General features: G+C 44.2%; 1 protein-coding gene across 4 annotated transcripts in view; it reads left to right on the top strand.

Annotated features, from left to right (window-relative positions):
- DUSP22 (dual specificity phosphatase 22) overlaps positions 1-27,264 on the top strand; it is a 61,116-nt gene that overhangs the window by 22,138 nt on the left and 11,714 nt on the right. For 3 of the 4 annotated variants that reach the window (XM_084796104.1, XM_084796102.1, XM_084796103.1), the window contains exon 4: positions 22,089-22,138. The exons of the other annotated variant lie outside the window; for it this stretch is intronic. In XM_084796104.1, coding sequence (XP_084652230.1) covers positions 22,089-22,138 — 50 coding nt within the window. The remainder of the gene's footprint in view (positions 1-22,088; positions 22,139-27,264) is intronic. 4 annotated transcript variants of the gene reach the window in all.

Genomic DNA, 27,264 nt, shown 5'->3' with positions numbered 1-27,264 from the left:
TGGTGTATTTGCCCCTTGAGCATTTAGCATGTGCATTCCCAGTAATAGACAAAGAAGATACTGAAAGTATGCTGACCCCCACCCCCTCAGCCTTTGTAGGACCTTCAATGCATAGACAAGATCATATTGTGATTACTTTATAAATATTCATTGTCATTACATTCTAGTGAAAGAAGAGCTGTGGCTCAAAGTAGGTGACAAATCAGATAGGAACAGTAGATTGGAAGATGAAAGAGTCTGTCTTCATCCATAAATCTGGAGTTGTTTGCACTGAGCGTGCATCTGCGTGGGCCTTAAGCAGTGTCTGGGAGCTCATATCACCAGCCTATGGGGTTCTGTCCAGAAGAAAGAAAGAACTAGAATGTAACCCTTCTGCGTGGCCTGGACACTTGACTATGATCGCTTCGATCCTCCAAGACTTCCAAGCCTAGCAAGCAGGCAGCATTATCCTTACTTTTTTGGAACATACTGATTCTGGTGACTCCACCTGTCAGAAAATGGACCCTGACCAAGGTTAGACCCTGAGGTCTTCTCACTATAAAGGCAAAGGTCTTTATTCTGGACACATGCATTTGGCACTGTGCTTTGGCATTAGTCATTGAAGTACGTGTTACTAGTGCATTTATATGGAGAAACCATCAACACATAGATTAATTAAAAACAAAAAACACAACTCTAGACCTGTAGTTACAGTATTCAGCGTATAAAAATGCTTTGTCTTATTCTATGCTTGAGCTGTGGCTGGAGGTTTCTGCCTGGTCCTAGAGCTGCACCGCTCGCCCCCCCCACCCCCACCCCAACCAAGTTTGGTTCTCTTTCCTAGTTCTGTTCCTCAGTCCTTCCTGCACTTGATCCCTCCCGTTCTCCCTACCCCATCTCCCACTTAGTTCCCTCCTTCCATCTACCTCCGATGTCTATTCTATTTCCTCTTCTGAGTGAGACTTAAACATCCTCCCTTAGATCCTCTTTGTAACTTATCTCTTTGGGTCTATGGATTGTAGCAAAGTTATTTTGTACTTTATGGCTGATATCCACTTATAAGTGAGTATATACCATGTGTATCTTTTGAGGTCTGTGTCACCTCACTCAGGATGATATTTTCTAATTCTATCCATTTGCCTACAGATTTCATGATTTCTTTCTTTTTAATAGCTGAGTAGTATTTCATTGTGTAAATGTCCCGTAGTTTCTTTATCCATTCTTTGATTGAGGGACATCTTGGTTGTTTTCCAGTTTCCGGCTATTATAAATAAAGCTGCTATGAATATAGTTCAGTAAGTGTCCTTGTGGTATGGTGGGGTATCTTTTGGGTATATGCCCAGGAGTGGTATGGCTGGGTCTTGAGGCAGAACTATCAAACGTTTTTTGAAAAGCCACCAGATTGGTTTCTGCAGTCATTGGTTTCTGCAGTAATTGTACAAGTTTGCACTCACACCAGCAATGGAGGAGTGCTCCTCTTGCCCCACGACCTTGCCAGCATGTGGTGTCACTTGAGTTTTTTATCTTAACCATTCTGATGGGTGAAAGATGGAATCTCCGAGTCATTTTGATTTGTATTTCCCTTATAATTTTTACATATACATTTATATAATTAACACACATATATATTATATATATAATAAACTGTATATAGCAAGAATAACCATGAAACAATCAGGAATTATAGAAATGTTACATTCATACAATACATTTGGCTATTTGTATTTGGCAGCCCTGAAGAAAACATCTTTCCTATCTTGGTGAGTCTAAAATTCTGAATGTAAATCAATATCTATCATATCTCATCTCTATCAACTTAAAACATCTATCTAGACCTAAAAACATCTTAACCCCTAAACAACTAAGCTTAACTGTAACACTAAACTATCTGGTCTTCAACCCCATCAGAGACTTGAGAAGGAATAAAATTAATTACCCAAGTAAACAGGAAATGCAGGTTAGAAGCTTCCAAAGTGAAAAAAAAAATGACAGAGACAGTTTGCTGCCTGAACTGTCACTGAAAACTCTCTATAGTGTTGGAGCATCATCTTCAGCCTTCTGGCCCAGTATATCTGACATATATATTTGTGAGGTAGGAACTAGTGGACATTTCTTTAAGTGCTTCTTGGCCATTAGCGATTCCTTTGTTGAGAATTCTCTGTTTTTTTTGTTTTTTGTTTTTGTTTTTTTTGTTTTGTTTTTTTTTTTTTGCTTATTGGTATCTAATTTCTTGAGTTCTTTATTTATTTTAGATATCAGCCCTTTGTTTAATGTAGGGTTAGCGGAGCTCTTTCCCCAGTCTGTAGGCTGCCATTTTGTCCCATCGAAGACTTCCAGTGGAGGGTGGGAACAACAGCCACCCACAAAGTCTTTGACCCAAAATTTGTCCTGCCTAGAAGAGGCACAGGGATAAAGATGGAGCAGAAATTGAGGGAATGGCCAACCAATGACTGCTCCAAATTGAGAACCAGCTCATAAAAGTGAGCCAACCCCCAATACTATTAATGATATTCTGCTATACTTGCAAACAAGAGCCTAGCATAACTGTCCTCTGAGAGGCTTCACATAGCAGCTGATGGGAAAAGGTGCAGACTCACAGTCAAACATTAGGTGAATGTTGGAGAATCTTGTGAAGAGGGGGCAAGAAGGATAAAAGGAGCCAGAAAAGGACACCATAAAAAAAAACCTACAGATTCAACTAACTTGGACCCGTAGGGGGTTCACAGAACCAGAGAGCATGTATGGGATGGACATAGGTCCCCTACACGTATGTAACAGATGTACAGCCTGATTCTCATGTGGGATTCCTAACAATTGGAGCAGGGGCTACCTGTGACTCTGTTGCCAGCCTTTGGATTCCTTTCTCCTAACTAGGCTGCTGTGTCTAGCCTCAGTAGGAGAAGATGTACCTAGTCCTCCCTCAATTTGGTATGCCGTGGGAGGCCTCCCCTTCTCTGAGGAGAAAGGGAGGGGGAACAGGGAAGGGGAGGGGAGATGGAGAGACTGGGGATAGAGGATGGAGGGGAAGCTGTAACTGAGGTATAAAGCAATAAATAAATTAATGAAATGAAAAAAAAAAGGTGGACACCACCTAAACAATACCTGAGGTTGTCCTCTGACCTCTACTGACATGTGCAGACATGTGGCCTGCACAGTGCACCAGCATATGCATGAGTATGGTGTCCCCAGCATTGAGGAGAGGTGGAAAGTGCTGATTTTTTTTCCAATTATAAACTCAATATTGTTTGTAGGTGCTGAGGAAGTAATATTGAATAATGAAAGGTTTCTCTCTTCCCCTGAGAAAAGAAACAGAACCTTGTCTTTCTGATGTAAAATTTTCAGAGTTTGTTTCATTTTTCGTTCTATGTATTTGGCAGAGCACCTGCAGGAAACAACTACTTTTCACTATTAATAGAAACACTTTAAAAGTATCCTCATTCTATCGCACAATTTCACATCAAAGATTTTAATTTGCATTGATGAACTCAATAGAGAAACAAAATCTACATACAAGTATGCTATATGTTTAGCAGGTAGATTGTATGAGCTGGAATTTGATTTGGATGCTTTTGAGTTTGTATTTCGAATGAGTTCAGTAATAACTAGCATAGTTTCTATGCTAGTTTATGTATTCATTCATTGTGTGATAGGCTCCCACTGTGATGCCTAAGCTGCTCAGCCTCCCAAGTGCTGGGGTCACAGGCACGGGCCCCCAGTGATACCTACCCAGATGTTTATTCTTACCGAGTCAGCTTTTTCTTTCCATCAACACTAAAGATGCTTTTCGATCATTCCTTGTCCAATATCTAACCTTGTAGTTTTGCTTTACCTGGCTGCTTCTGTTTATTCCAACACAGGCTATCACCTGCATGTCCCCACTGCCTTCTGCCTTCACCTGCCTCTTTGTGAGGACACACTCAACAAGATGAGGCTCTGCATCTGCTTGGATAATCCTTTACTTTGACCATGGGTCTAGACTCTGTGGCTGATGAAGGACCCCTGCAGAAACTGTGGTGCTCCTGCCCTATACCCTTCTGAATTTCTCTTGAGCAGAAGTTTTGTTGGGTTCTGAAATAAGAAGGAAGCCAGAAGCAGTGTTAAGTGGTGTTTAAAATGTAAGGAAGACTGCTTCTCTTGCTCCTCTCCTTCCCAGTGTGGCTCAGCATGGTAGTGCATGCCTGTAGAAAATCCTGATGCAGTTCAGCCTCTCTTTCCAAGACTTCAGTCACTGCTGTACGTGCACTTCCCTATCTAAAGGAAAGAGAACCTTAGGCTTCTTGCCATTCGCGTGGTGCCTACTCTGTGCTCTTGGTTGAGACATGAATTTTGTCCATCTTTGACAGCCTCACTTGGAATAACAACTTGATATTCCAAGTCTTTTCTATCTATGTAACACTCTTGAGCCAATGGATAGGTAGCTAGCTGCCTTTGTTTCTTTGGTTCCGATGGTGTCCAGTTACTCTTGCACATAGCGATGTCGATGTTTGCCAAAGAACAAAGAACCATGTACATTATAAACTCCATCCCAAAGTGAGGGACCATTTCTTTGGTCACATGTGGCTCATTGGTTCAGGAAAACAGCTGTGTCAAGAATGACTTCTTCCTGTCGGGGGCTTGTGATGCCAGAGGTCTGAGCAGTGTGGGCTGCTGCCATAATTCTTCCCCTTCAGGAGGCGATGGCAGCAGCACAGTATCAAGTTCTGTGGTACTGCTAAAGCCTCTATTATAGAAGCACTACCCTCTAGTCTCCTCACAAGGCTCAGTGACCTTCTCACTGAACTCTAAATGGTCCTACAGCACCTTTGGCTGGCATTGCAAGATTCCTTCCATAAAAAAAGATGATGAGTCTTCATAACAGTCAACTGAAGCTTTGCCATGCTCAAGCTGGGCACACAGGGTGCTCAAAGGAGATGGTCTTTTGGACTTTGTGGAGCCTACAATTACATTATAGAAACTGAGGTTATATTCAGACCAAAACTTCGTGTCTGGCTTAGGAAAGGGTAGCTACCCAGGCGTACACTCAGGTGTTGCCTCTTCCTCTGCCTCTCTTGTCTGTTGGTCACTGGGTTCCCCTGTTCTTAGGACACTGAGTCCTAGCTGGCAGTGTGTATGTGAGTGTAAAGTCTAGCCCAAGTTGTAGAAACTGTAAGCCATCTTTCTCCTAGCATAAGGAGAATAGACTCCCAAAATTACTCGTTTTAGCACACAGAGGTTTGCAGATGTTTGTTTGCACTGAAGTTAATGGGCACACTGGCAGTGGAGCCAGGCCATATGCAAAAATGCTTGAAACAATTCCAAAAGAGGGGACGTCATAATGAGAGAGTTCATTAACAAACAGAAAGAAGCCTTAGCAAATATCTATAATACGATCTCATTTATGTAAAATTTAAAATCAGCATTATGTTTCTATTGCACACACAAGATAAAGGTCTGAAAGGATCACACCAGACTCCCAAGAATAGAGAAGTATTGTTTTCTTTATGTTCTCTCAGCTTTAGTTTGTTTGTTCCAATAAGAGCAGTGGTTCTCAACCTTCCTAATGTTGTGACCCCTTAATACAGTTCCTCATGTTGGAGTGACTCCAACCATAAAATTATTTTTGTTTTCTACCTCATAGCTGTATTTTTGCTAGTGTTATGAATCATAATGTAAATATCTGATATGAAGATAGTCTTAGGCAACCCCTGGGAAACCCCTGTTAGACCCCCGTCCCCAAAGGGGTGCGATCCACAGGCTGAGAACCACTGCAGTAAGAGTATCTCTTTGAGTGATGGGAAGGAAAGCTTGGTGAGCATTACTCTTAGTGCCTGTGATAACAACAGGTTGACTTTATGTGCATATTCAGGCTTAGCCTGAAAACATTCTGTTTTATCACTGTGTGCCATGGATTCATGTGTGATTGTGTTACATCAAGCATCCTTTGTGGTTTGTGGTCAGCAGATACAAAGTTGTCTTAATCTTCAAAGGCAGAAGCTAGCCCAGGACATGCCTGTAATCATAAAGGCTTTATTTTCAGCATCAAGGTAGTCTGCTTCTACTGGATTGACTGGACACATGAATGTTTTTATGCCCTTCTTTCATGATTCTCAGATTCACCAGGTGCTGGGGCTTAAAGCACTTAGGCAGTGGTTCCCGTGTAGATGGTCATTGTCTCCTCCAACCTGGGTGGTGTTGTTTCTTACTAGCATTGCACAAACACCAAACTATCCAGCTGGTGGTGAAGCCCAGAGCCTTTGGAAACAAGCAACTGATTGCCCTGGCATTTTCTTCTGCTTGACAGCTGTTTCTAATAGCCTTAGCTGGCTCTCACTTCTCTATGAAAATTTTGAGATGTCATCTAAACAGCAGTGGTACCTGCTCTGCTCAGGGATTGCAGCGCGTCTCATGTGTTAAAGCAAATTTGTTTCAAATCAACCCCAGACTTAAATAGATATGACTCAAATAGAAATAATCACTATAGGGATCGAAAACTGTCTAGTAATTGCTCTTTCTTGAATCGGCCTCCTTGAGTTCCCTGTGTGGGGGCAACCAAGTGCAGAAGAGATTGGGCTCTCATCTGCCTGCTGCTGTCCTGCCAGCAAATGGAGCATTAGCTTGACAAGGCTGCATGGGGCAGGGGAAAGGCTGGAGCCCCCTAAAACCAGACTAATTCCGGGAGAAATGTGGTGTTTCCTAAACCTCCAGAATGAAGGGGCTCCATGTTTGTCTCCTGGTAGCATAGCCAAACTTTTGGCAAACATTGTGTCCCTCCTCCTCACAATTCTCTGAAGTGCTCCTGCTCACTAGCCTTGGATTATGGGTGATACAAAGAGAAATAAGCGGGGGTCCCACGTTGATGCAGACATATAAATCCTCACAGTGCGGCAGAGTTGTAAGCGTGGACCAGACATGAGTGGACCCAGGACACTCAGGAGGGTGTGGCAGCCAGTAAGCTTGCACCAAAGGGAGACAGTTTTGTTTGGTCCTAAAGGACAGTCAGTTTGCTAGGTAGTGATGGTGAGGACAGTGGGATGGGATGTGTTTCCTAGTAAAGAACAGCACATGTAGTGACATGAGAGTGCAGAGGCAGGGTGTGTCCTGACCTGCATGAAGGCTCAACAGAGCAGATCTTAAGGGTAGCCAGGCTGGAAAGGCAACCTCAGAGAGAGTCAGTTGTTTGTCAGGCTTAAGAGTATAATGGGCTGTTTCCATGTTCTGGCTATTATGAATAAGGCCACTATGAACATGGTTGAGCATATGAACCTGTTGTGTGGTGGAGCATTTTCTGGGTATATTCCAAGCAGTGGAATAGCTGGGTCTTGAGGAAGCCCTAATCCCAGTTTTCTGAGATAGCGCCAGATAGATTTCCAAAGTGGTTGTACAAGTTTGCACTCTCACCAGCAATGAAGGTGTGTTCCTCTCTCTCCACATCCTCACCAGCATGTGGTGTCACTTGAATTTTTGATCTTAGCCATTCTGATGGGTGTAAGATGGAATCTCAGAGTTGTTTTGATTTGCATTTCTCTGATGACTAAGGAGGTTGAGCATTTCTTTATGTATTTCTCAGCCATTCAATATTCCTCTGGCGAGAATTCTCTGTTTAGCTCTGAGCCCCATTTATTAATTGGGTTATTTGGTTTGGTGGTGTTTAATTTCTTGAGTTCTTTATATATTTTGGAAATTAGACCTTTGTCACATGTAGGGTTGGTGAAGATCCAGAACATGGAAACAGCCTAAGTGTCCCTCAGTAGAAGAATGAATAAAGAAACTGTGGTATATTTACACTATAGAATACTACTCAGCTATTAAAAACAAGGAATTCCCGAAATTTGTGGACAAATGGATGAAGCTAGAAATGATCATAATGAGTGAGTTAACCCAGAAGCAGAAAGACTCAAATGGTATATACTCACTTATATCTGGACACTAGTCCAAGGGGCATGTCCCATGAAAGTCTTCACTTACCAAGAAAGTGGGACAGAGGGGAGGACATCCTATTGGGACTCTAGGTGAGAGAAGCATGGGAGAATGGGGAAATAGAAGGATCCAGAGGGTCCTAGAAACCTACAAGAAGAACATTATGACAGGCAGATCTGGGCCCAGGGGTCCTGCTCAAACTATGGCACCAGCCAAGGACAATATGTGCAGTAAACTTTGAACCCCTACCCAGATCTAGTCAATGGACAGGACATTCTCTACAGTTGAGTGGAGAGTGGGGACTGACTTTCACACAAACTCTGGTGCCCCATATTTGACCATATCCCCTGGATGGGGAGGCCTGGTGGCATTCAGAGGAAGGATAGCAGGCTACCAAGAAGAGACTTGATACCCTATGATCATATACAGGGGGAGGAGGTCCCCCTCAGTCACAGTCATAGGGGAGGGGAGTAGGGGGAAAGCGGGAGGGAGGGAGGAATGAGAGGATACAAGGGATGGACTAGCAATTGAGATGTAATATGAATAAATTAATAAAATATTTTTTTAAAAAGAATATAATGGGAATTAGAGACTCACCCAAGATTTGTGCACCAGGTCAAGCGACACAGTCAGGCTGCTTTCCCAGTAGAATCAATGAAGAAATAGAACCGGGGGGAGGAGATTATATCGTGGAGATGCTTGGAAGCACTTGCCTTAATCCTAGTTAGAAAGAAGGGTCTGGCCTGGAACACAAGGCAGTAAGATTTGTTTCCTAGAAATAAAAGATCAGGTTGGATCTGGGACTGTCACACAAAATGATACAGCAATGTTGAAAATGAAAGAATGGGAAAAAATTCTGAAGCAAAAAATGAGCCCAAAGAAGAAGGAAACTAACAGTAGTCTTATTAAAATACACATGCTAGGTCCAAAAGCAAAGAGATCAACTACATAAGCGACAGAAGAAAGAATCCATCAGAAAGTCGTAGCAACCATTAACCTCTAGGCATCTCAGGAACAACTTTTAAAACAAAAGGCCATTTCTCAGGTAGAGTGGAACGGAATTGTCTAGTGTTTAGTGGTGGAGTGGGGCAAAGGAGGAGTCATGGTAGATTACATAATAGCTTCATGGGGCCGAGATCGAAGGACCAGGGAATCATGTGTGTTATAGCATGGTGTTTGCAGCACAGCAGAGGGATCTCATCAGTCACCAAATTCACTGATTTGGTGTTAACTGTGTATGTGTCATTTCTATTCATCCCTCCACTTTTCTCATTGCAGTGCTTGGTGGTCTATGCAGGACACTATAGAATACCCTGAACCAGGTGTAGGATTTACATTCTCTTTTACCTCAGATGAGCATCTCTAGTTCTTTAGTATGGAGGAGACTTTTATCTGTGTGGCTATTATAGGCAACCAAAAGAGGAGCAGGTATGTTACATATAAAGCAAAAGGGATAAAGTTTAATGGGCAGGCGATGTCTACCAAGGTGTTTAAAGGGTTTAAACTGACTTGGTTTGGTGGAAGTAACCAGAGAGCATCTACAGAGGGAAAGCATATTTCTCTGGCTATCGTGGGGACAGTGCAGTGTGTGGCTGGCAGAAACTGGTCACCCTGAGCACTGTGATGAACAGGGACAGTGTCTTTCCCAAGGGGTCTCCGTATGTTGCAGGGTCTTTAGGAAAAGTCCTCAGAGTCTTTAGTCAGAAGTTTGAATGGAAAACAGAAAGTACTCAGTGGTAAAGAGCTAAGTCTGGGCTCAAGGTTGCGATGAACACCAATATTGTCTTTCACCATAGGAATAGGAAATGATTATTTTAAATGGGTCCAGGTTTACTTAAGATTAGTTTAAGCAAATCTGTTGTTTTCGTGCGCTCTTAATAATTCACTGCTAGGTAGTGGCACAGGTGGTTCAGTGCCTGCCCACACCTGCAAGGGAAGTGATGCAATTTTATTTAAATTTCTGAGTGTGAAGTAAGTGCCTAGCTCAGGGCAGGCCAGGCAAACCAGCTGTGTCCAGAATGCTTTGGGAATGTGCTACCCTCCCTATAGCCCAGCTCCCTGGGATGCTCTTGGGACTTGTGTGTGGTCCACCCCTGAATGTGCACCGACAATGTTGCTAGTCTCCTTTCAGTTGTTACCTCAGCCACAGCAGATGTCAATTTTCATCCTTGATCACAGAGCAGGCGAATTATTGGTCACCTCTTTACTTCTTTGATGGGAGAGAAAACAATGCAGGGTGAACATTATAGCAAACCAAACTGTAGGTGGTTCACAGTACTGGGTTCAGTGTTCCCAGTATCTTAAAACCTCTTTTTTCTTTCTTTCTTTCTTTCTTTCTTTCTTTCTTTCTTTCTTTCTCTTCCTTTCTCGTTCTTTTCTTTTCTTTTTTCTTTTTCTTTCTTTCTTTCTTTCTTTTTTTTTTTTTGTCTTACTAAGGTTTTAATCCAGGGACTGCTGCAAACTAGGCAAGCATTCTCCCACTAAATTATATCTCCAAACCCTTTTCAAACTTTATTTTGAGCCAGGGTCTTATTAAGTAGCCCAGGCTAGCCTTGAAATCATTCTAGCCCAGTCAGGCCTTGAACTTGTAATCCTTCCTCAGCTTTCAAGTAGCTGGGATTATAGAGCTAGACCACCAGGTCTGGCTTGGAACTTTTTTTTCTTCCCCGAGACTTTCTTGTACTGGGAGTGAGATGAGCCACAAAGCCCCTGGTTCCTTTGACCGTGTCCAGTGCCAGAATGCAGGAGGCTCTAGGTGAGGACCAGCTGTCCTCCTTGTCACTTGATAATTCTGGGGTGAGGTACTTTGGATGGACAGAACGAAGTCCAAATGTTGAGACTCTCACACTCAGGAACTTCCTAGCATGATGTGGCAAATACACATAATTTCCCTAAATTAGAGTTCCTTTTTCAAGGAACCAGCCCTTCCTTACTAAGGAGGTGCACTTCAGCTGCATTGTGGTATTCTGCCCTCAAGAAAAACTGTTTCCTGCCTAACTCAGTATGGGCAGTGTTCCTAAACATCTCTGTCTTGTTCTGGTGTTCCTTCAAGCTGAGGTTTCCTGTCTCTTCTGATGGAAACTGCTCTTCCTGCTTCTGCTCGAGCAATGGCAGCACAACTGAGTGGCTCCTACTGGTCAACCTGAGACCCTGGTGACCCTCTGCCTCCTTGGTGGCCACAGAGCTCTATGTCCTAGGGCTTTCCCTAATGTGAGCTCTGCCCACGGTGGCCCGGGGCTTCCATCTGTGTCCGGTGCTAGAGCTTACAGCTGTTGAAATAAAAATAGCTCATCAAATTGCTCACAGTGGAAGGGGGAGGGGTGGGGCAAAGCACTGCCCCATCAAAAGGAGGCCCTAGGACACCGGTACGTAGGTGGAGAGAGGAAGGCACCCTTCCAGCTGCACCTACCATGTTGTAAACCTCAGGCAGTACCATGGCAACCATGGCAGCATTCATATTTGACCACACTGCAGAAAGATGCTACTCCTCGTGTGCAGGAGAAAAGGCAGAAGATGCCAGCCTTGCCTTACTTCTCCCTAAGTGCCCAGCTACTGAATCCTTCCTACTCTAAAATCTCCCTGCCTTGCTCATGTCGTTCAGACACTCTTGCTAAATGTGGCCCCTGCCTTTGAGAGCCTGAGCCCCACCTTGAAGGAATTGGCTAGCTCTTAAGAGCAACACCCAGTTCTTAGTCATGTTTCCCTCCTTCTCAAACATGCCCAAGGGGTGACCCAGAAAAGGGACACAGAGCCAGACTAGTGTGCCATGGCTGCTGTTCAGAAAGGGCTTTGACAGCACTGTACTTAGCCAATCCTGAAGCAAGGGGCAGTGATACGGCCAGTGACTCAGACCGCCATTGAGTGCACTCTTCATAGGCGAGACACTGCAAGCACTCACTGGCATCTGAGAAGATGCCCTCAGGCACACATGGCTTGAGGGGCAGCCATGTCCTGAGACAGGGAGACTGGCTTGGCAGATACTCTCCTGGGGACACAGCTGCTCATTCATTTCCTAGTCTTTGTGGTGCTGTTTGCTGATAGCTGAGCTGATAGGAGTGCCATCACGTGAGAGCCACTAACCACACGCATGCTGTCAGCCACTTCTTGGGCACCTACTGTGTGCTGGCATTGTATTTGGGGTCTTTCATAGTTTGATCTCATTTCCTAAGCACTGGGGTCAAACCCCCTCCTCGCACTCAGTAGCAGAGAAAGGAAGAGAAGGGGGTGCAGCTGTTTTTTAAGAAGGGGAGCCGGGCTGTGGTGGTATGCGCCTTGAACTCTAGCACTCAGGAGACAGGGGCTCTCTGTGAGTTCAAGGCCACCCTGGTCTATAGAGTTGGTTACCAAGGCTATGCAAAGAATCCCTGTCTTGAAGAGATAGGTAGATGGATGGATAGATAGATAGATAGATAGATAGATAGATAGATCAAAAGAAAGAATTGAGCTTCATATCATCTGAATGGGTGTATGAAAATGGATCTGCCTAGACCACGGCTCAGCACACTTTGGTCTGTCAAGGTCAAGAGAGGTAAGGATTTGGCCTTTGAAGGTTCTGTTAAACTTCTCCACTCTGCTGTGAACATGGAACCATACGTTGTATATAAGAAACAGGTGTGACTATGCTAGGCAAACACAGGCCTCAGTTTTCCCTACTTGCCTTCACTGTCAGTGCCTAGGAGGAGTCTCTGGTACAGCGGACTTGGAATGACTCCAGAGGCCAGCTGGCCGGAAGCTTGAGCTGTGTTATCCCAGTTTAGTGGCTTCTGAGACTATGTGACCGGCTTTGCCTTATACTCACTGTTTGCAATTTTCCATTCTTTTTGAAATTAAAATATAATTACATCATTTTCTCCCTCCCTTCTCCTATAATCCTCCATCTCAAATTCATGGCCTCTATTTCTTTAATTGGTGTGTGTGTGTGTGTGTGTGTGTGTGTGTGATTTCAGGGCTGACCTACTTGTCTGTAATTCTTTGTCCAGAGTTGATGACCCATGAGATTTCTTTTCCGTGTTATCGTGTCTATTGGTGTCATACGTGTTCATACCTTCTCTAGGCAGCCATCGCAACAGATGGCAGCCATTATAGAAAACCCAGCCCATCAAGATGTGGAGAGTAAGTGACCATGTGATGCCCAGCCCTAACTGATACATCCACAGCACAGCTGCACCTAAAGCTCAGGGACCATGGCAGAGAGGGAGCAGGAAGAATATAAAAGCCAGAGAGGCAGGAAGTTTCTGTGAGACTTTGTTTCATAGAAATGTCAGAGACACTAGCTCATGAAATCTCACCATAATGGCTGCCTAAGTTTTTCATTCTTACTGAACTCGTTCACCGTATGTCCTGCTGAGACCATTAGCAACAGGCAGTGAAAGTTGAGGCCAAGCCTTCTGAGATGAAGAGACCAGTATGTCTGCATGGAACCATGACTCTAAAGCCAGCTCCACATGTCACGGCCAGCTTAGGGACTGTGCCTTTAGGACATCCAGGTTTAAAATTTGAAAGATGCATCTACCTTTTGAAGACTCCTTTTCTTCACTTAAAGGCATTTGCTGATGATTGTCAAAGTGCAAGAGCTGAGAGACAGAAAATGGTGACCGCTGTAAGAGGTTGCAATCAAGCAACATCCCAAGTCTGGCGTGCTGGGCTAAGGCACCTGCATTCTGGGGTCTTGTAGACACTCAGAGCACAGAGCTGGAGTGTTTTTAAGCCACGTTGGTGACAGAAGCTGTGAAAAGAGACACTGCACGAAGTTGGAAGTTCCGCTGAGGAAAGGCCATTGGGAGGCGCCTATAGAGAAGGAACCAGAGGGCTCAGGGCAGGACTCCAGGGAAGGACAAGGCATGCAGAGACTGACTCAGGCAATCCAGTGGCCCTGAGCAGCCAAGCTGAGGGTTGGAGAGAGCAGATTGTGATAGGATGGGGCTGTGGACACACTGCAGGTCTTGAAGTTGGATCTTCTTTACTTTTCAGATTTGGGGTGCTGCTGAAAAGTGTTCAGGCATATACAGTCACGTAAAAATCTGTCTTACAGAAAGAACGTTCTCCTTAATGATGTTCTATTGGTTTCTAAGCAGCACTTTGATTCCCAACCACCTTTTGATGTGATTGAATGGTGCTACTGTTCACGAAGGTACATTGCAGAATGCTAGGGTGTTGAGCACATGTTAAACTGGCCTCAGATTTTAGGAGTCACAGCTGGCACATCAACTAACCCTCACACTGAACCAGACCCAGAGGAGGTGGGGAGGTGCAGCAGCCCAGATCTCCCTCGTTGCCTTCCTATAATCCATCCCTTGAGGGCCTGAGGAAACCCCTTGTACTGAGGCCACGATCATCTTTCTTTGAAACCTTGAACAAAAATAAACATCAGAATGCTCTTCAGTCACTCTGACAAGTCAAATGGGCGTCATTTTTTGACTAACCTGAAAGCAGCAGCAGGTGGAAAGGCTTCTTATTTGCATCTTGGTTCACAAAATCAAACCCAAGGCTAAATCTTACCTCTCCACTCTGACCTTCCCACTGCCCCCACAAACCCCACCAAGGACCACAGTGTTCTTGGAAGTTGTTATTTGTAGTATACCGCCTAAATTTAGCATGCAGGAAGAATCAGTGGCAAATGGGTACTTTCAGAAAATGTCTTTTCAGTTCAGAATCTAGACTTAAAGCATGCATTATGGAGTGTCACTGCAAGACTGTGTTTATCTTGAGCTGTGATTTTCTTTAGTGATTCCACTGATAGCTTTGCCATATGAGAAATGTACAAAATAAGTGACCAAGACTTGACCTCACCTATTCTTTATTTTCTATTTTGACTTCTAATTCCTAGTCAAATGGCACTTAGAGTGCTTCTAGATTATTCTTCCTGGGGACGTAACCTTAACTTACCCTTTTCCCTTTGATACAGCACATTTTTGTTTTGTTTTGTTTATTTTGTTTTAAACTGTTACAGGCTGTGTGAATTTTTAGATTGAAGAAAGACATCAATCAAAACTCATGGACCAGGCTCTGAACCTGGCTTGCACATATACTATAAAAGGTGCCAGTGTCCAGTGCCTCTCTGGAGTACACACCCTTGGAAAGAGGGCCCTAATGAAGGAATGTGCATGTCAAGGAAGTTTCTCATCAACAGTTGTCATCTTTTTGGTCTATGACCTCCAAGGATCTTGATTTTCAAAGTAGTAATAGAAGACAGTGGCCATCTCCAGGGGTAATGGATAGGGAAGGAAAAGGAGTTAGTATATAGTGGGCACAGAATCTGCTTTGGGAAGAAGACGAAGCTCCAGATGTGGATCATGGTGATTATTTATAACCATGAAGGTGTTCACTCAGGAAAGATCAATATGGCATCTGGTACACATGGGGATTCCCTTAATTCCACAAGTTCAAGACCAGTCTGGGTAGCATAGAGAATCTCCACTTCAAACAAACAAAATAAATCCAAACTGATGGCACAGGCCTGTGACTACTGCTACTAAGGAGGCTGAGGCAGAAGGATGCAAGTTCAAGGCCAATCTTGGCAATTTAGTAGGACCTGTCTCAAAATAGAAAATAAAAGGAGAACTGGGAATAATGATTTGATAATCTAGCATATGCAAGGCCTTGGTTCAATCTCTAGTTCTGCCAGAAAAAAAAGTAAAATAAAGTTAAGATAGTAAATTTACATTATGTATATTTATTTTACCGTAAGTGAAAAGAGTAGCCAGGTGATGGTGCGGCACACCTTTAATCCCAGCACTTGGGAGGCAGAGGCCACATGGATTTCTATGAGTTCAAGGCCAGCCTGGTCTACAGAACCAGTTCCAGGCCACCCAAAGCTACACAGAAAACCCTGTCTTGAAAACCCAATTTTAAAAAATGTGGTGTGATACTGGTGGTCCATATGAGTGTTGGGTGTTTCCAGGTTCTTGGCTTCTAGTCCAGAGAACTGAAGGTGAGCGCTTACACAGATTGGCAAAAGTAGCAAGGAAATGATTCAGAGAAAACAGTGTTAAAGATCAGAAGACACTGCAAGAGAGCGGCGGGCCACATGGGTAAAGACTCAAGGCCCCGGTTACTGTTCAGAGCTTCCTTTTATGGACTCAAGAGAAGAAGAACTTGAGTTACCAGTGGGTGTAGTGTGGATGGTTCTCTATTTTGAGTGATTGACTATCCATTTTTTATTGTGCATGTTCCCATTATGCATCTAATTTTAATTACTTTAAATTATTTTAATTACTCATCCCCAATTACCCATAGGCATACAGACAGTGCTAAGTAGGGAATTCTCCCTGAAAGTTTGCTTGAGCATACACAGTTTTGCTTTGTTGTGCTTGTACCCAAAACCAGTTCAAACTGGAACAGTTTTTTCTAGTCTTCATACTAGACACATTAGGATTGCACTTGCATAGAAGCCGTCTAAATTTGACTGTATTAGGGGTAGAGAAACTTACCCTATCTTCTAGAGATGGGTTATACATGCAGCCCGCTGAAGATAGGGATCCAAATGTTGCTGAGTGCTTTATCCAGAGAGGGTTATGTGTGCACAGTACATTTAGGTAAGGGACCTTGGCTGCTCGGTGCATTCCTAGAGAGGAGATGTATATAGCCCAAACCAAGCAGGGTCCCAGATGACTAAACTGTTTTCTTGTCTGCCTCAGTGTTGTGGACTGTCAATGGAACGTGCTTTCATGTGTGATTTGGGAGTCTTGCTTGTTTCTGTTTTGAGACAGGGTCTCATGTAATTCAGGCTAGCTTCATACTGGCTGTATAGATGGGAAAGGCCTTGAACTCTGATTCTTCTGCTTCTGCCTCCCAAGTACTGAGGCAAAAAGCATACACCAGGGCACCAGGACACCAGGGCACCAGGTCTTTGGGGGTTCTGTAGCAGTGCATCTGGCCACCAGGGCACCAGGGCTTTGGGGGTTCTGTAGCAGTGCATAAAGTCGTGGTCTGGCTTCTGATCAAACAAGGTCAGTTGAAATTTTAATTTTGCTTTTAATTTTATTTTTTCTTTCTTGGGGTGGAGAATCAGTAGTTGGGACCTGGAGAAATTAATTCTTGGTAGGGTTACAGGCATATTCTGTCCTTGTGTCATTAAGACTTGCATGTTTGGAACAGGAAAGACTGGCTTATCAGGGCTCCTGGGAATCTCAATGGACTCCTTTATCAAAGGAAAGATGCCATCTTTTTAGGAGGAAGCCCATTGGTTCACCAAGCCTGTCCCTGGTGCTAAATTCTAATAGTAACATCTTTTTCTGACAGCTAAAGTAACTTTTCCATTGTGTGGATTTCTAGCCCTTTCTAGAACTTACTCCTTTTGGTTTTTTGTTTATTTATTTGTTTGTTGTTTGGTTGGTTGGTTCTGTTTTTGTTTTGTTTTGCTAATAATTCTACAAGGATGCAGTTGTGTTCTTTAAAAAAAAAAAGCAGGTACATGGTATCTGTACATATTTTGCCACATGTATACATTGTACAGTGATTGAGTCAGAGCAGCTCACGTCACCTCCATCCTCTCTGCTGTTGCCACCTCTGCTTCCCTGCTGTGATCTGGAGTAGTTATCCTTTTTTTTTTTTTTTTTTTTTTTTTGCCATTGCCAGCCCTGTCCACATTCCTTCCTCCCCAGCCTGCCCAGGTTCTAGTATCCACTAGGCCTTGTGCATGAGAAGAACAGTTAGCTCCTGTGGGTCAGGAAGACCCTATGTGCGGCTGTGATGCCCTGAGGGTCCAGCCATGTTGTTGTAAGTGTGAGATGGAGTTCTGCTCATACACACATCACACTAGCTTCCTTGTGAGAAAGAATGGCTGTGCACAGCTGCGTCTTCTGCAGAGCAGGCACCTGGATTCTCAGAAGACTCATACTATGCCTGGGGGTCGGGGTAGTTTTTTAAATTGCACTTGAAACAAGCAAGAGTTTGGCCTTTTCCTGGTTTTGTGATCCGAAGCTTGCCTCTGCTTCTCAGGTATATCTGCCTGCCTGTCATTTGAAGTGTAATCTCTAGTTTCAGTCAAAGAAAGGCAAAACCCTACCTTTTGGTGGTTATTATACTTGCTGAAACAGAAAACTGAAAAAAAAATGGTGGAGCTTTTGAGACAGTGACAGTCTGGCTTATTCAGATCAAGCCTCTGGTATGCTTTCTAAACTTTCTTCTTCCACCGTGATGTCTATTGATGTAATTTCTTTCTGAACTTTCTTCTTGACCCACTGTTGTCTATTGACGTAATTTCAAAACCCAAATACAAGCATTTCAGCAGGAAGCTCCTCAGGGCCGAACCCTCGTAACTCCTTTACTTCTTCTGTCTCGCGTTTTCTAGCTTTCGCACTGTGAGGCTCTTGGAGTGATGCGTGGCCAGCGTGTGTGGTCACTCCCTGTGGATACAGCGTTTCCACATTCCCATGTCTTATGACTGGTGCTCACTTCATCAGCACTGCTGCTGGTGCCTGGGCAGGCTGGCCCCTCAGAAGGCCACGCAAAGCAACAAGCTCTTCCTCTGTTCCCATAGGAACTGTGAGTTTTAAAGCGCGTGCAGAACATTAATTGATCCAGTTTTTATGTTGTAGTATAACATGAGACTGTTCTGCGGCTTGAAAAGTTGTGACTGGATATTTAATAGCTCTGTAAATGTTAATTGGCTTCCAACCAGCCTGCTGTTCTGAGACACCATAGAAAGTGCATGTTTTCATTGTTCCTTATTTTGTAAGAATTTTCCTTTAAGGAAGAAGAAAACCAATTTTATTTTTACGTGTTTCAAAATATTAGAACATGAGGCAGAAAATATATAACAAATGCTATATATTACTGGAAACATTGTTGCTATTTTTACTCCTTATAGATTTTTCGATTGTTGGAGATTTCCAGGTTCCTTTTTTAACCTCCTTTTTTTGCTGTCCTTTACATAATGTAACTAAACCCATGCTTTCCTTCATCTGTCACTCTCTACAAAGCCACCAGAGATGACCCTCTGTATAGTTCATAGAGAGGAAGTTCTATCCCACTCATCGGTACAGGGGCGATTTTAAGTCAGCTCTGCTTTCTGGTGGCACAGGGCTCTCAGTGCTGCTTTCTGAATTAGTAACTAACTGTTAAAAGCTGTGCACATGTGCAGGCATCTGACAGCCTTTTTAGGTGGCTGTAGTTCTGCCTCTGTGGCCTCAGAGATATCTGTGCTTCGTTAATGACTAAGTCACGATAAATAGACGCTGTTGGGGGCGAGCAGCTAAGCCTTTTTTGACAGTTTTGACTCCTTCCATGACTGGATTTGCATATTTCTTATTGTAGGTCATAGTGAAGTGGTTTATGTTCTGTTTGAGTGTCACTAGAGAATATGTAGACATGCTCTTTGCATAGCCTAAAAACCAGTTCGCCTCCTTCCCTGATGGTACTCAACAGCACACAAGCACACACACACACACCTTGCACTCCTCTCATGCCTCAGCCTTTATGGAGCTAACACCTATCCACAGCACTTGGACTTTGAGCGAATGCCCGGCATGTGCCAGGCATCATTCCAGGAAGTTAACTGTTCTTGTGGTTAGAGTTTTTGATGCTACACAGTCTAGTCTATTTCTCTGCTGTGCTTTTACAGCGCTGGGCACCCAAATGTAACTGAGAGCCGCACATTCATCTTTACCAGCTGCATGAGTGGGAAGCTGAAGATGCCACATGCCCGTCTCCGCTATGGGGCCTAGAATGACCACACGTCCCTTCCTTATCCTGGTGGCTCCCAGGGAGAGACTACCGTCCACGTGCTTCCTGCGGCTGGTAGAGTCTCCTGCACCCTGGGCAGGTTCTACTTTATGGGCCCAAGCTTATTTCCTTCTCTGTGCAGGTGGCACAGAGGTAAACGTGGCCCTATCTGGTGCAGCCTAAAAGAAGCACAATGCTTCCCTCTTTCCCTGCTAACGAGCGCTCAGGGACATGCTCTTAGTAGGCAAAGTGTTGTTTGGCCTAACCTCTGTCCATTCTCTTCATTTTCTCGCCTTTTGTCTATCTTGCAAACACATAGACCAGGCTGACATAGCTTCGGCTGGACTGAAGTGGCCGTCCATCAGCAAGAGGGAGAAGTGGGCCTTTCTGCACTGTCCTGGAGTGCAGACCTCACCCTTTGCCTGATTGCGGTTGCCAGGCTGAGATGGCAGTCATATACTTGAGAATCCTGTCCCTCTGGGAGTGTGGCCTGACATGAGGATGGAGGAAGTGTGTGGGAGGAGGGATTTCTGGACCTAACCAGCTAACTGCCAGCTCTCAAGAGCCAAAAAAAAAAAGGGGGGGGCACTCCAGTGATAGCAGGAGGAAGCGCTGGGTGTGTGTAGTCGACAACAGGTGTGTTCATCTCAGTGGAAGAGAGGAGGGAAATGCCCTTTTTTGGCAGAAGTACTTCCTTTTCTAGTGTCTTGCCCTTCAAATTATGCTGTGATATGTCACGAGGTTTGGGAGAACGTTAAATGTTTAAAACAACTGGCCAATGTTCCCAGCTCAACACAGCTTCTGGGGCCCAAGAAACAGGAAGACAGAGGCTGAAGGAGCTGGTGGGTTGACAAGTATAAGCCATGCAAGCGAGAACCCACCACTTCCCTTCCCTCTCCTGCCAGCACATCTGCCACTCGTGGCTAAGTCCATTTGTTCTTGGATGAAATGTTCCTATTGGGATAACAGGTAAAATTCATCTTCGCCAGGACTCAGGAGTATATACTGAGAGCTACAATAACTGCTGTATGTAATGATTTTCCTTAAATTATGGTTAGATGATTTAATTTTTTCAAAGTTTGAAAAGATGCACAGAAATGATGAGGGGAAATTGATTTTTATTTCTGAGGGTTTTCCCCCCATGAACCCCCACCGCATAATGGCCGATGGGAAGGGACAGGTTGTACCATTCAGGTGTTCATTTGCTGACAGCACATCACACTCTGAGTCACTTTCGGCAGAAAGGGGTGGAGTCAGAGGTAGTCAGAGGCCTATAGCTTGCTCAGAGAGCTGGACAAACGGGCTCTATGCTGAGGTCCCAGAACCGGCTCATGGCTCTCGTTACACAGTGGTCTAGTATTCTGCAAAGCCAGCTGCCATGCTCTGTCCCTCCTGCTAGTTCAGAACCTACTTTCCACAAGCTTACAGAACTTTGCTGAACCTGCACCCAAGCCTCAGGATGGGTAGGCAGGATGCCTGTACAGTGGCTGTCCTAATTCTAGTAAAAATTACAGAAAGACTTCAAGTAAATCTGAAAATACAGGTGGTTTGCAGGGGATTTGGCTGCATCTGTTTTCTTATCATGCATCAGGCTTCTCTCTCATATTCCACTGCCAAGGTTGCTGAGATTGGTGCCCTTTGTTGACTGGCATTGAGGACTTTAGAACTACAGTGTCTGTCTTTCCTGTAGAGAAGGAAACCAGTTTGTTTCATTTGTTTGTTTTGTTGGTTTGTTTTGGTTTTGGTTTTTCCATGACAGAGTCTCTCTGTGTTAGCCTTGGCTGTCCTGGACTCACTTTGTAGACCAGGCTGGCCCCAAACTCATAGTGATCCACCTGCCTCTGCCTCCTGAGTTCTGGGATTAAAGGTGTTGGCCACCATGCCCTGCTCAGTTTGTTTCTTTTTTTAAAAACTTTAGTTTAGCATAATTTTGAGTCATTCCCTTGGGTAACTTTTCCCCCCTCAAATTAGGGGAAAATAAAGAAATGTATTAGTTTATCACTCAAGCTTTTCCTGTTGTTCTGCAAAGCAAGCAGCATTGTTTCCAGCTTTCAAAGGCCTACTAGTGGGATTGGTAATTTTTATAACACTAAAATTGGCATAGAAAGCTTTGGTGTGACACTACAGTTTTCCGCCGTTTTTGAAGGTGTTTACTAGCACTGCCTCCTTTTGGGATACTCAGGATCCAAAAGAAACAGAAAGTGTGCGAACAAGCGTTAAGATGACAGTTGTGAACCTTGACACTGAAGTGCTCAACTCCTGGTTTGTTTTGTTTTATTTTGTTTTGATCCCTCACATTGTATCCAAATTTATTGGATGTGCTGCTTGTACACCAAAGCATGAATATTGACATACCATGGAAAAGAGTCAGGGACCTGCACCAAAGAGCTTGTCCTCAGTTCCTTGGCAACAAAAGATGAGTAAAAAACTTCTCCTTTTTATCTTTCTGGGTTTTTTGACCTGAGTAAATGGTTCCTTTTAATATTTTACTCCACTGTGTTATTATCTGTTTTAGTTTCATTTATGTGGATCTTTTTATCATTCTACAGGGAGTTAAATACCTGTGTATCCCAGCAGCGGACTCACCATCTCAAAACCTGTAAGTTTTCTCTGTATCTGGGGACATTAAAAACAAGACAGCAGTGTGTGTTTCAGCAGTTCTTGGGCCAAACGAAAAGCAAATACAGGGCTCTGAAGGTAAATAAGTTCATACTTGTGCGAGCCAGTGGAGGAGTTAGTGTCCCTGCCTAGCTTCTACCTGAGGATGGAGAGATATGCGTCTGCAGAAATTAAAACTGGCCAAGCCAGCGGCAAACTGTGCCTGGGAGCACCTTGTTATCATCCAGTGCTGCTGTGAAACATGGAGCCTGGGCTATCCACAGGAAGGGTTTTTGTTTTTGTTTTTGTTTTTGTTTTTTTAAAGACCTGACGTCTAGGAAGATGGCTCAGTCAGTAATATGCCTTTTGTGCAAGCCTGAGGGCCAGAGTTCAGGAACCCAGCACCCATGTGCTAGCCCAGGCACATACTTATAACCCCAATGCTAGGGGCCTACCGATACATTGATCTCTAGAGCACATCACTCAGCTAGTCAGCCAAATTGATGAGCTGCAGATTCAGGGAGAGGAGAGATTCTGTCTCAAAGAATGAGGTGAGGAATGATAAGAGAAAACACCGGCCAGCCATCTCTCATCTCCACATGCATAGAGTCAAGTGCATACACAGACATACACATGTCCACACAACCCCTGAGGTGTAGAGAAGGTGCCTCAGGCAACAAAGTGTTTGCCTTGCAAGTTTGAGGACCTGAGTGCAAATCCCCAGAGCCTGCATGAAGTCGGAGGTGTGTGTGGAGCTCTGGAAACTGAGGAAAGCTTGCCTGGCCTTCCTGGTGAAATCCCAGGTCAATGAGAAACTTTGTCTTAAAGAAGAAGTGGGAGTACTTGAAGACCAATACCCAATATCTAAGCTTGTCCTTTGACCTCCATACAGAGTCCATGTATGTTCATACTCGTACCTATGATGCAACCTCATACGCACGTGCATACACACACACACACAAAGGGAGGGAGGGAGGGAGGGAAAGTGCATGAGCAAGCACAAGAGAACGAGAGAGTGAGCACTGAGACCATAACTTCAGCATTCTCCTGTAGAAGCAAACTTTTAAAGAAGTTCCTAGCTATTGTCTAAAGCATAGCTGCCTGGTAGAAATAGAATATCCAGTTAAATGGAAGCCGTACAGGGGACTGTAAATTTTCTTGGGTCTTCCTAAACATAAATAAGAAGCAGTCAGCATTCATTCTAATAGTTTAATAAGCCGATACGTCTAAAATGTAGTTATTATATGTAAAAATATATGTGTGTTAAATATAAAAATCTCCAAGGCGTTTCATACCATGGCCTCATACTGTCGCAGCAATCCATGTGCATTTTCTGTTCTGGCCGCTCTTCTCTGCTGTGGTCTGTGTTCACATTTAGTGTCCCCTGTGGGATGCAGAGCTCGGGCCTGACTGGTCAGTGACCTCCTCTCTCTGCTTTACCCAAGTCCAGTGGGCTATGCTTTTGTAGCTGAATAAATCTTTGACATAATTTTAGCCCTATTCATCTTGTTTTCCTCCATATATGTCTATGCTTTACTTTTTTATTATGTGTGTACATATAATGTGTGTGCATGAGTGTGGGCATGTGTGTCATGCTGTACACTTGGAAGTCAAAGGACAACTTCTAGGAGTTAGTTTTTGTCTTCAGTGTGGCCTCTGAGGAGCTACTTCAGGGTCAGGCTTGTGCAGAAGCACCCTCACGGTCTTCTTTGTCATTTTAACAAGCCAAGAGGGATTCACTATTGCAGCTCACCTCAGTGGCAGCACACATGCACATCGTGCAGTGATGCAGCCTTCATAGGATGGGCTGGAGCATTGGAGACCCAGTTATAACTGCAACAAGCACCTTTGGTCCCAGGCTAGACCCAACATGGATGGGTGATAGTTTCCACGGGCCTACATTTGACCCTTGAGTGTGGCCTCTGATTTTCTACCTGTCTTGGGCTGCTTGCGGGGCGCTAGCCCAGCAGCCATCCTAGAACCACACGTTACTGTTTCATCAGAGGCATTCCAGATTCAAATGTTGCTTTTGAGTCTGGAAGACACAGGGCTCATCCTTCATTGTGCACAAGTGCTGGTGCATGCAGATCTTCTGTGTCAGTGACATGGTCTGCACACTTGTGTTTTCCATCCCATCTGACCAGCTTCTCCCAAAGATACCTGAATGTCAGCCCTCCTTAAGTCTCAACTGCCAGAGAGCAGAGAAATCATGGATCAGGCTGTGGCTTTACAAGACCGACCTATTGCAGGAGGGGCAGGGTGTCCGGACAGGGGACAGAGGATATAGAGTTAGACCAGGCAAGCACTGAGTAATGGGAAGTTAGTACAGACCAGGGTCTGTTTCTACCCTGACTCCCGATGTTTCACAGAGGAGGAACCTCTACACTGGGAAAGGCAGAGGGGAGATTTTTACTAGGAAAACAAAGTAGTAGCTCAGCCTGGAAGGAGAAGCAGCAACATTAGAGAACTTCCTTGGTTACTGGTCGTGTCAAGAAACAGAAGTGGTTGGAAGGGCATGGTCCCTGCGGAAGGAAGTGAGGCGCTGCCTTTCTCCGAAGACCACAGCAATCTTCTGCCCTTGTTTTGGTGACTATTTTCGGAATGATTGCTTTGCTCTCATCTACAATCAAGATTCAGCCATGATGTTGAATGTGTCAGCATCTGATTGGCAGACATCAAGCTGGAACCTGTCCTGGGTGTGCGCTGTCAGAGCACACAGCCCCTCGTTGTTGAGGTGCTGTGAGACCTTAGCTTTCCTAGGAGCTAAGTGCTGTCTTCAGCTTCCACAACAGTGATCTCATACATATTGACGGTCCTGCATTATGGACAAGTGCTAAGTGTCAGAAAATCCCACATTTCAAGGCAGTCTCACCTGTTGTCTGTCAGTTCAACTAGTCTGCGTTTCAGCTCTCTCGTCTGAGAGATTTGGAGAGGCAAAGTCATGTACATGACCATGTATCTGTGAACTCTGGGCACTTCCAAAAGTATGAATTTATTTCTCTCGAGCGGGTGCCTTCAGAGTTAGAGGAGTGATTGCTGAGATAAGTTTTGGTGGCAGCTTAAACTTTATCTGTTGCCAGTGATGAAGGCTGAGTGTCTTCTTTCCGTTCTGCTGTTACAGCAGAGTATCTGAGACCGGGTAATTAATATAGAAAGCTACTATGTTTTGTCTCACAGTGCAGGAGGCTTGCCGTCCAAGCTTGGGCAGCCTTAGCTGTCGAGAGCCTCTTTCCTGCTTCATAACACAACAGTGGAAAGACAGAAAGAATGAGCCTGGGTGGAGAGGTGGGGGCCAAGGGCTTGAGTCGTTCCTCAAGCCTCTACCTCCACGACCCAGATACTGCAAACCACTCCTCCAAGCCCTGTCTCCAAAAGCTGCCAGAGTTAGGAATTAACGTCCCACTGAACAAATTAGGGGACCGGGCATTCAGACTATAACAGTGTGGTTCCATGGCAAAATCAAGAGATCCACCTGCAGTTGGCAGGCAGAATGCTAACTGCCGTATGATCTAACTTATTTAGCATTTCCTAAGTTTACTATTCAATGTCAGAAGTTCACAATGAACCCACACTTTCTCTCTCATCAACTAATGTGGATGGGTATGAGATCAGTATTCCTTTTTTTATCTGGTTTATTTTTAATACAGATCTTTTTTTTTTTTTAAAGAAAATACTTACTTATTTTAATTTCATGTGCATGGGTGTTTTGCCTGCTTGTATGCCTGTGTGCTAGGATCATGCAGTGCCCACACAGGCTAGAAGATGGCTTCAAAACCCCTGCAACTGGAGTTACAGACAGCACCGGGAACTGAACCCAGGTCCTCTAGAAGATCAGCCAGTGCTCTGACTGATAAGACTGAGCCATCTCTCCAAACCCAAGATAAATATTCTTAATGCTTTGGATAACAGAAAGCAAGTGAAAACTTCAGTAGTTTGTAAAACTTGCTCTTGGTAACCCAGAGGCCTATGAAGGGCCAATCTCCCTGGCTGACCACATTGAGTTCCTGGTGCCTGGCTCCCTCTCTTCAGTGACAAAACACCTCTTGGAAATCCATTCTTCTTACTGCTTTAAATGTAGATGCCGACTTTTAAAATGAGTCTAAGTTTGGATGAAATGGTTTCTTTTCTAAGTGTTAGTCTGGGGACATAACTCCCCATGTGGTAAGATAAAGTTTAAATATTGTTTCCCTGCAAAGCCCCAAACCAGCAGGTTTTCGGGCTGATTATGCTTAGCAAGCGGTGTGTGACCTTTGACACTTCAGTCACCTGATAGTCAGTTGCTCTGAACTGCAGACAAGTTGGCTTTCTGTCTTGGCCTTAATCCTTAGAGAATCTCCCCGATCTGACCTTCCCTGAACTTAAAATGCAGAAACCTGATTTGAGATAACATTAGCGCAAAATTTTAGCTCAGTTCCCCCAGCCACCTAGCCTGCCCTAGTCAGGAAATATAAAAGTCAAGTTCTCCATGTCCCGATAACCTCACAACCCGAGTGTGGTGTGTTTTGCATGATGCTGTCGTAAATGAGAGATACGCTGGAGTGGGTGTTAGGTGCACACTGGGCGTGTGTGTCGGGTGGCCAGTGCTAGGTCTCAGTACGTCAAACCCATTTGCGTTTGTTTTCTCTATGGGCTCCCTAAAGCAAGTCACTTTAACCTTCCCACTTAATCTGCCCATCTCATTGGAGATGGTGTATAAAATTGGATATTTTGTTAATTCTTTAATATTTGTGAAATAAGATTGTATTTTCTTTCTATTCAAGTAAGGAATGCTAATGTATTTTGAAAGTAAATGTTTAGGTATATATTCACATGCATTTTCATATTTTATTACATAGTAAATTTGTGTTTGTTGCCACACAGCATTTAGTCAATAATCTTTCTTTCTGGTCTCCATGGAGTCTGTCCTAGGCTCTGGCATCTGTAGTGTTGCACTGGAACAGTGATCTCTGCGGTGGTCTGTGGTTTCAGAGATCTTGTGGAGAAGTGAGCGTGAGCAGTCCACAGAGCTCAGTAGGGGGCCTCAGCGAACACCCTGGTCTTAGTTTACCACGCTGTCATTTTCTCTGTGTTATTTTATTATAGCGCATATTCTCTGTACTCCCACTTTTTTCTTCCATTTGCCTCTTT

This window comes from Acomys minous, assembly GCF_964271855.1.
Source record: "Acomys minous genome assembly, chromosome: 9".
In the NCBI taxonomy this organism is placed as follows: domain Eukaryota; kingdom Metazoa; phylum Chordata; class Mammalia; order Rodentia; family Muridae; genus Acomys; species Acomys minous.
The sequence above is the reverse complement of the archived record's forward strand: the minus strand, read 5'-3'. Positions and strand labels throughout refer to the sequence as shown.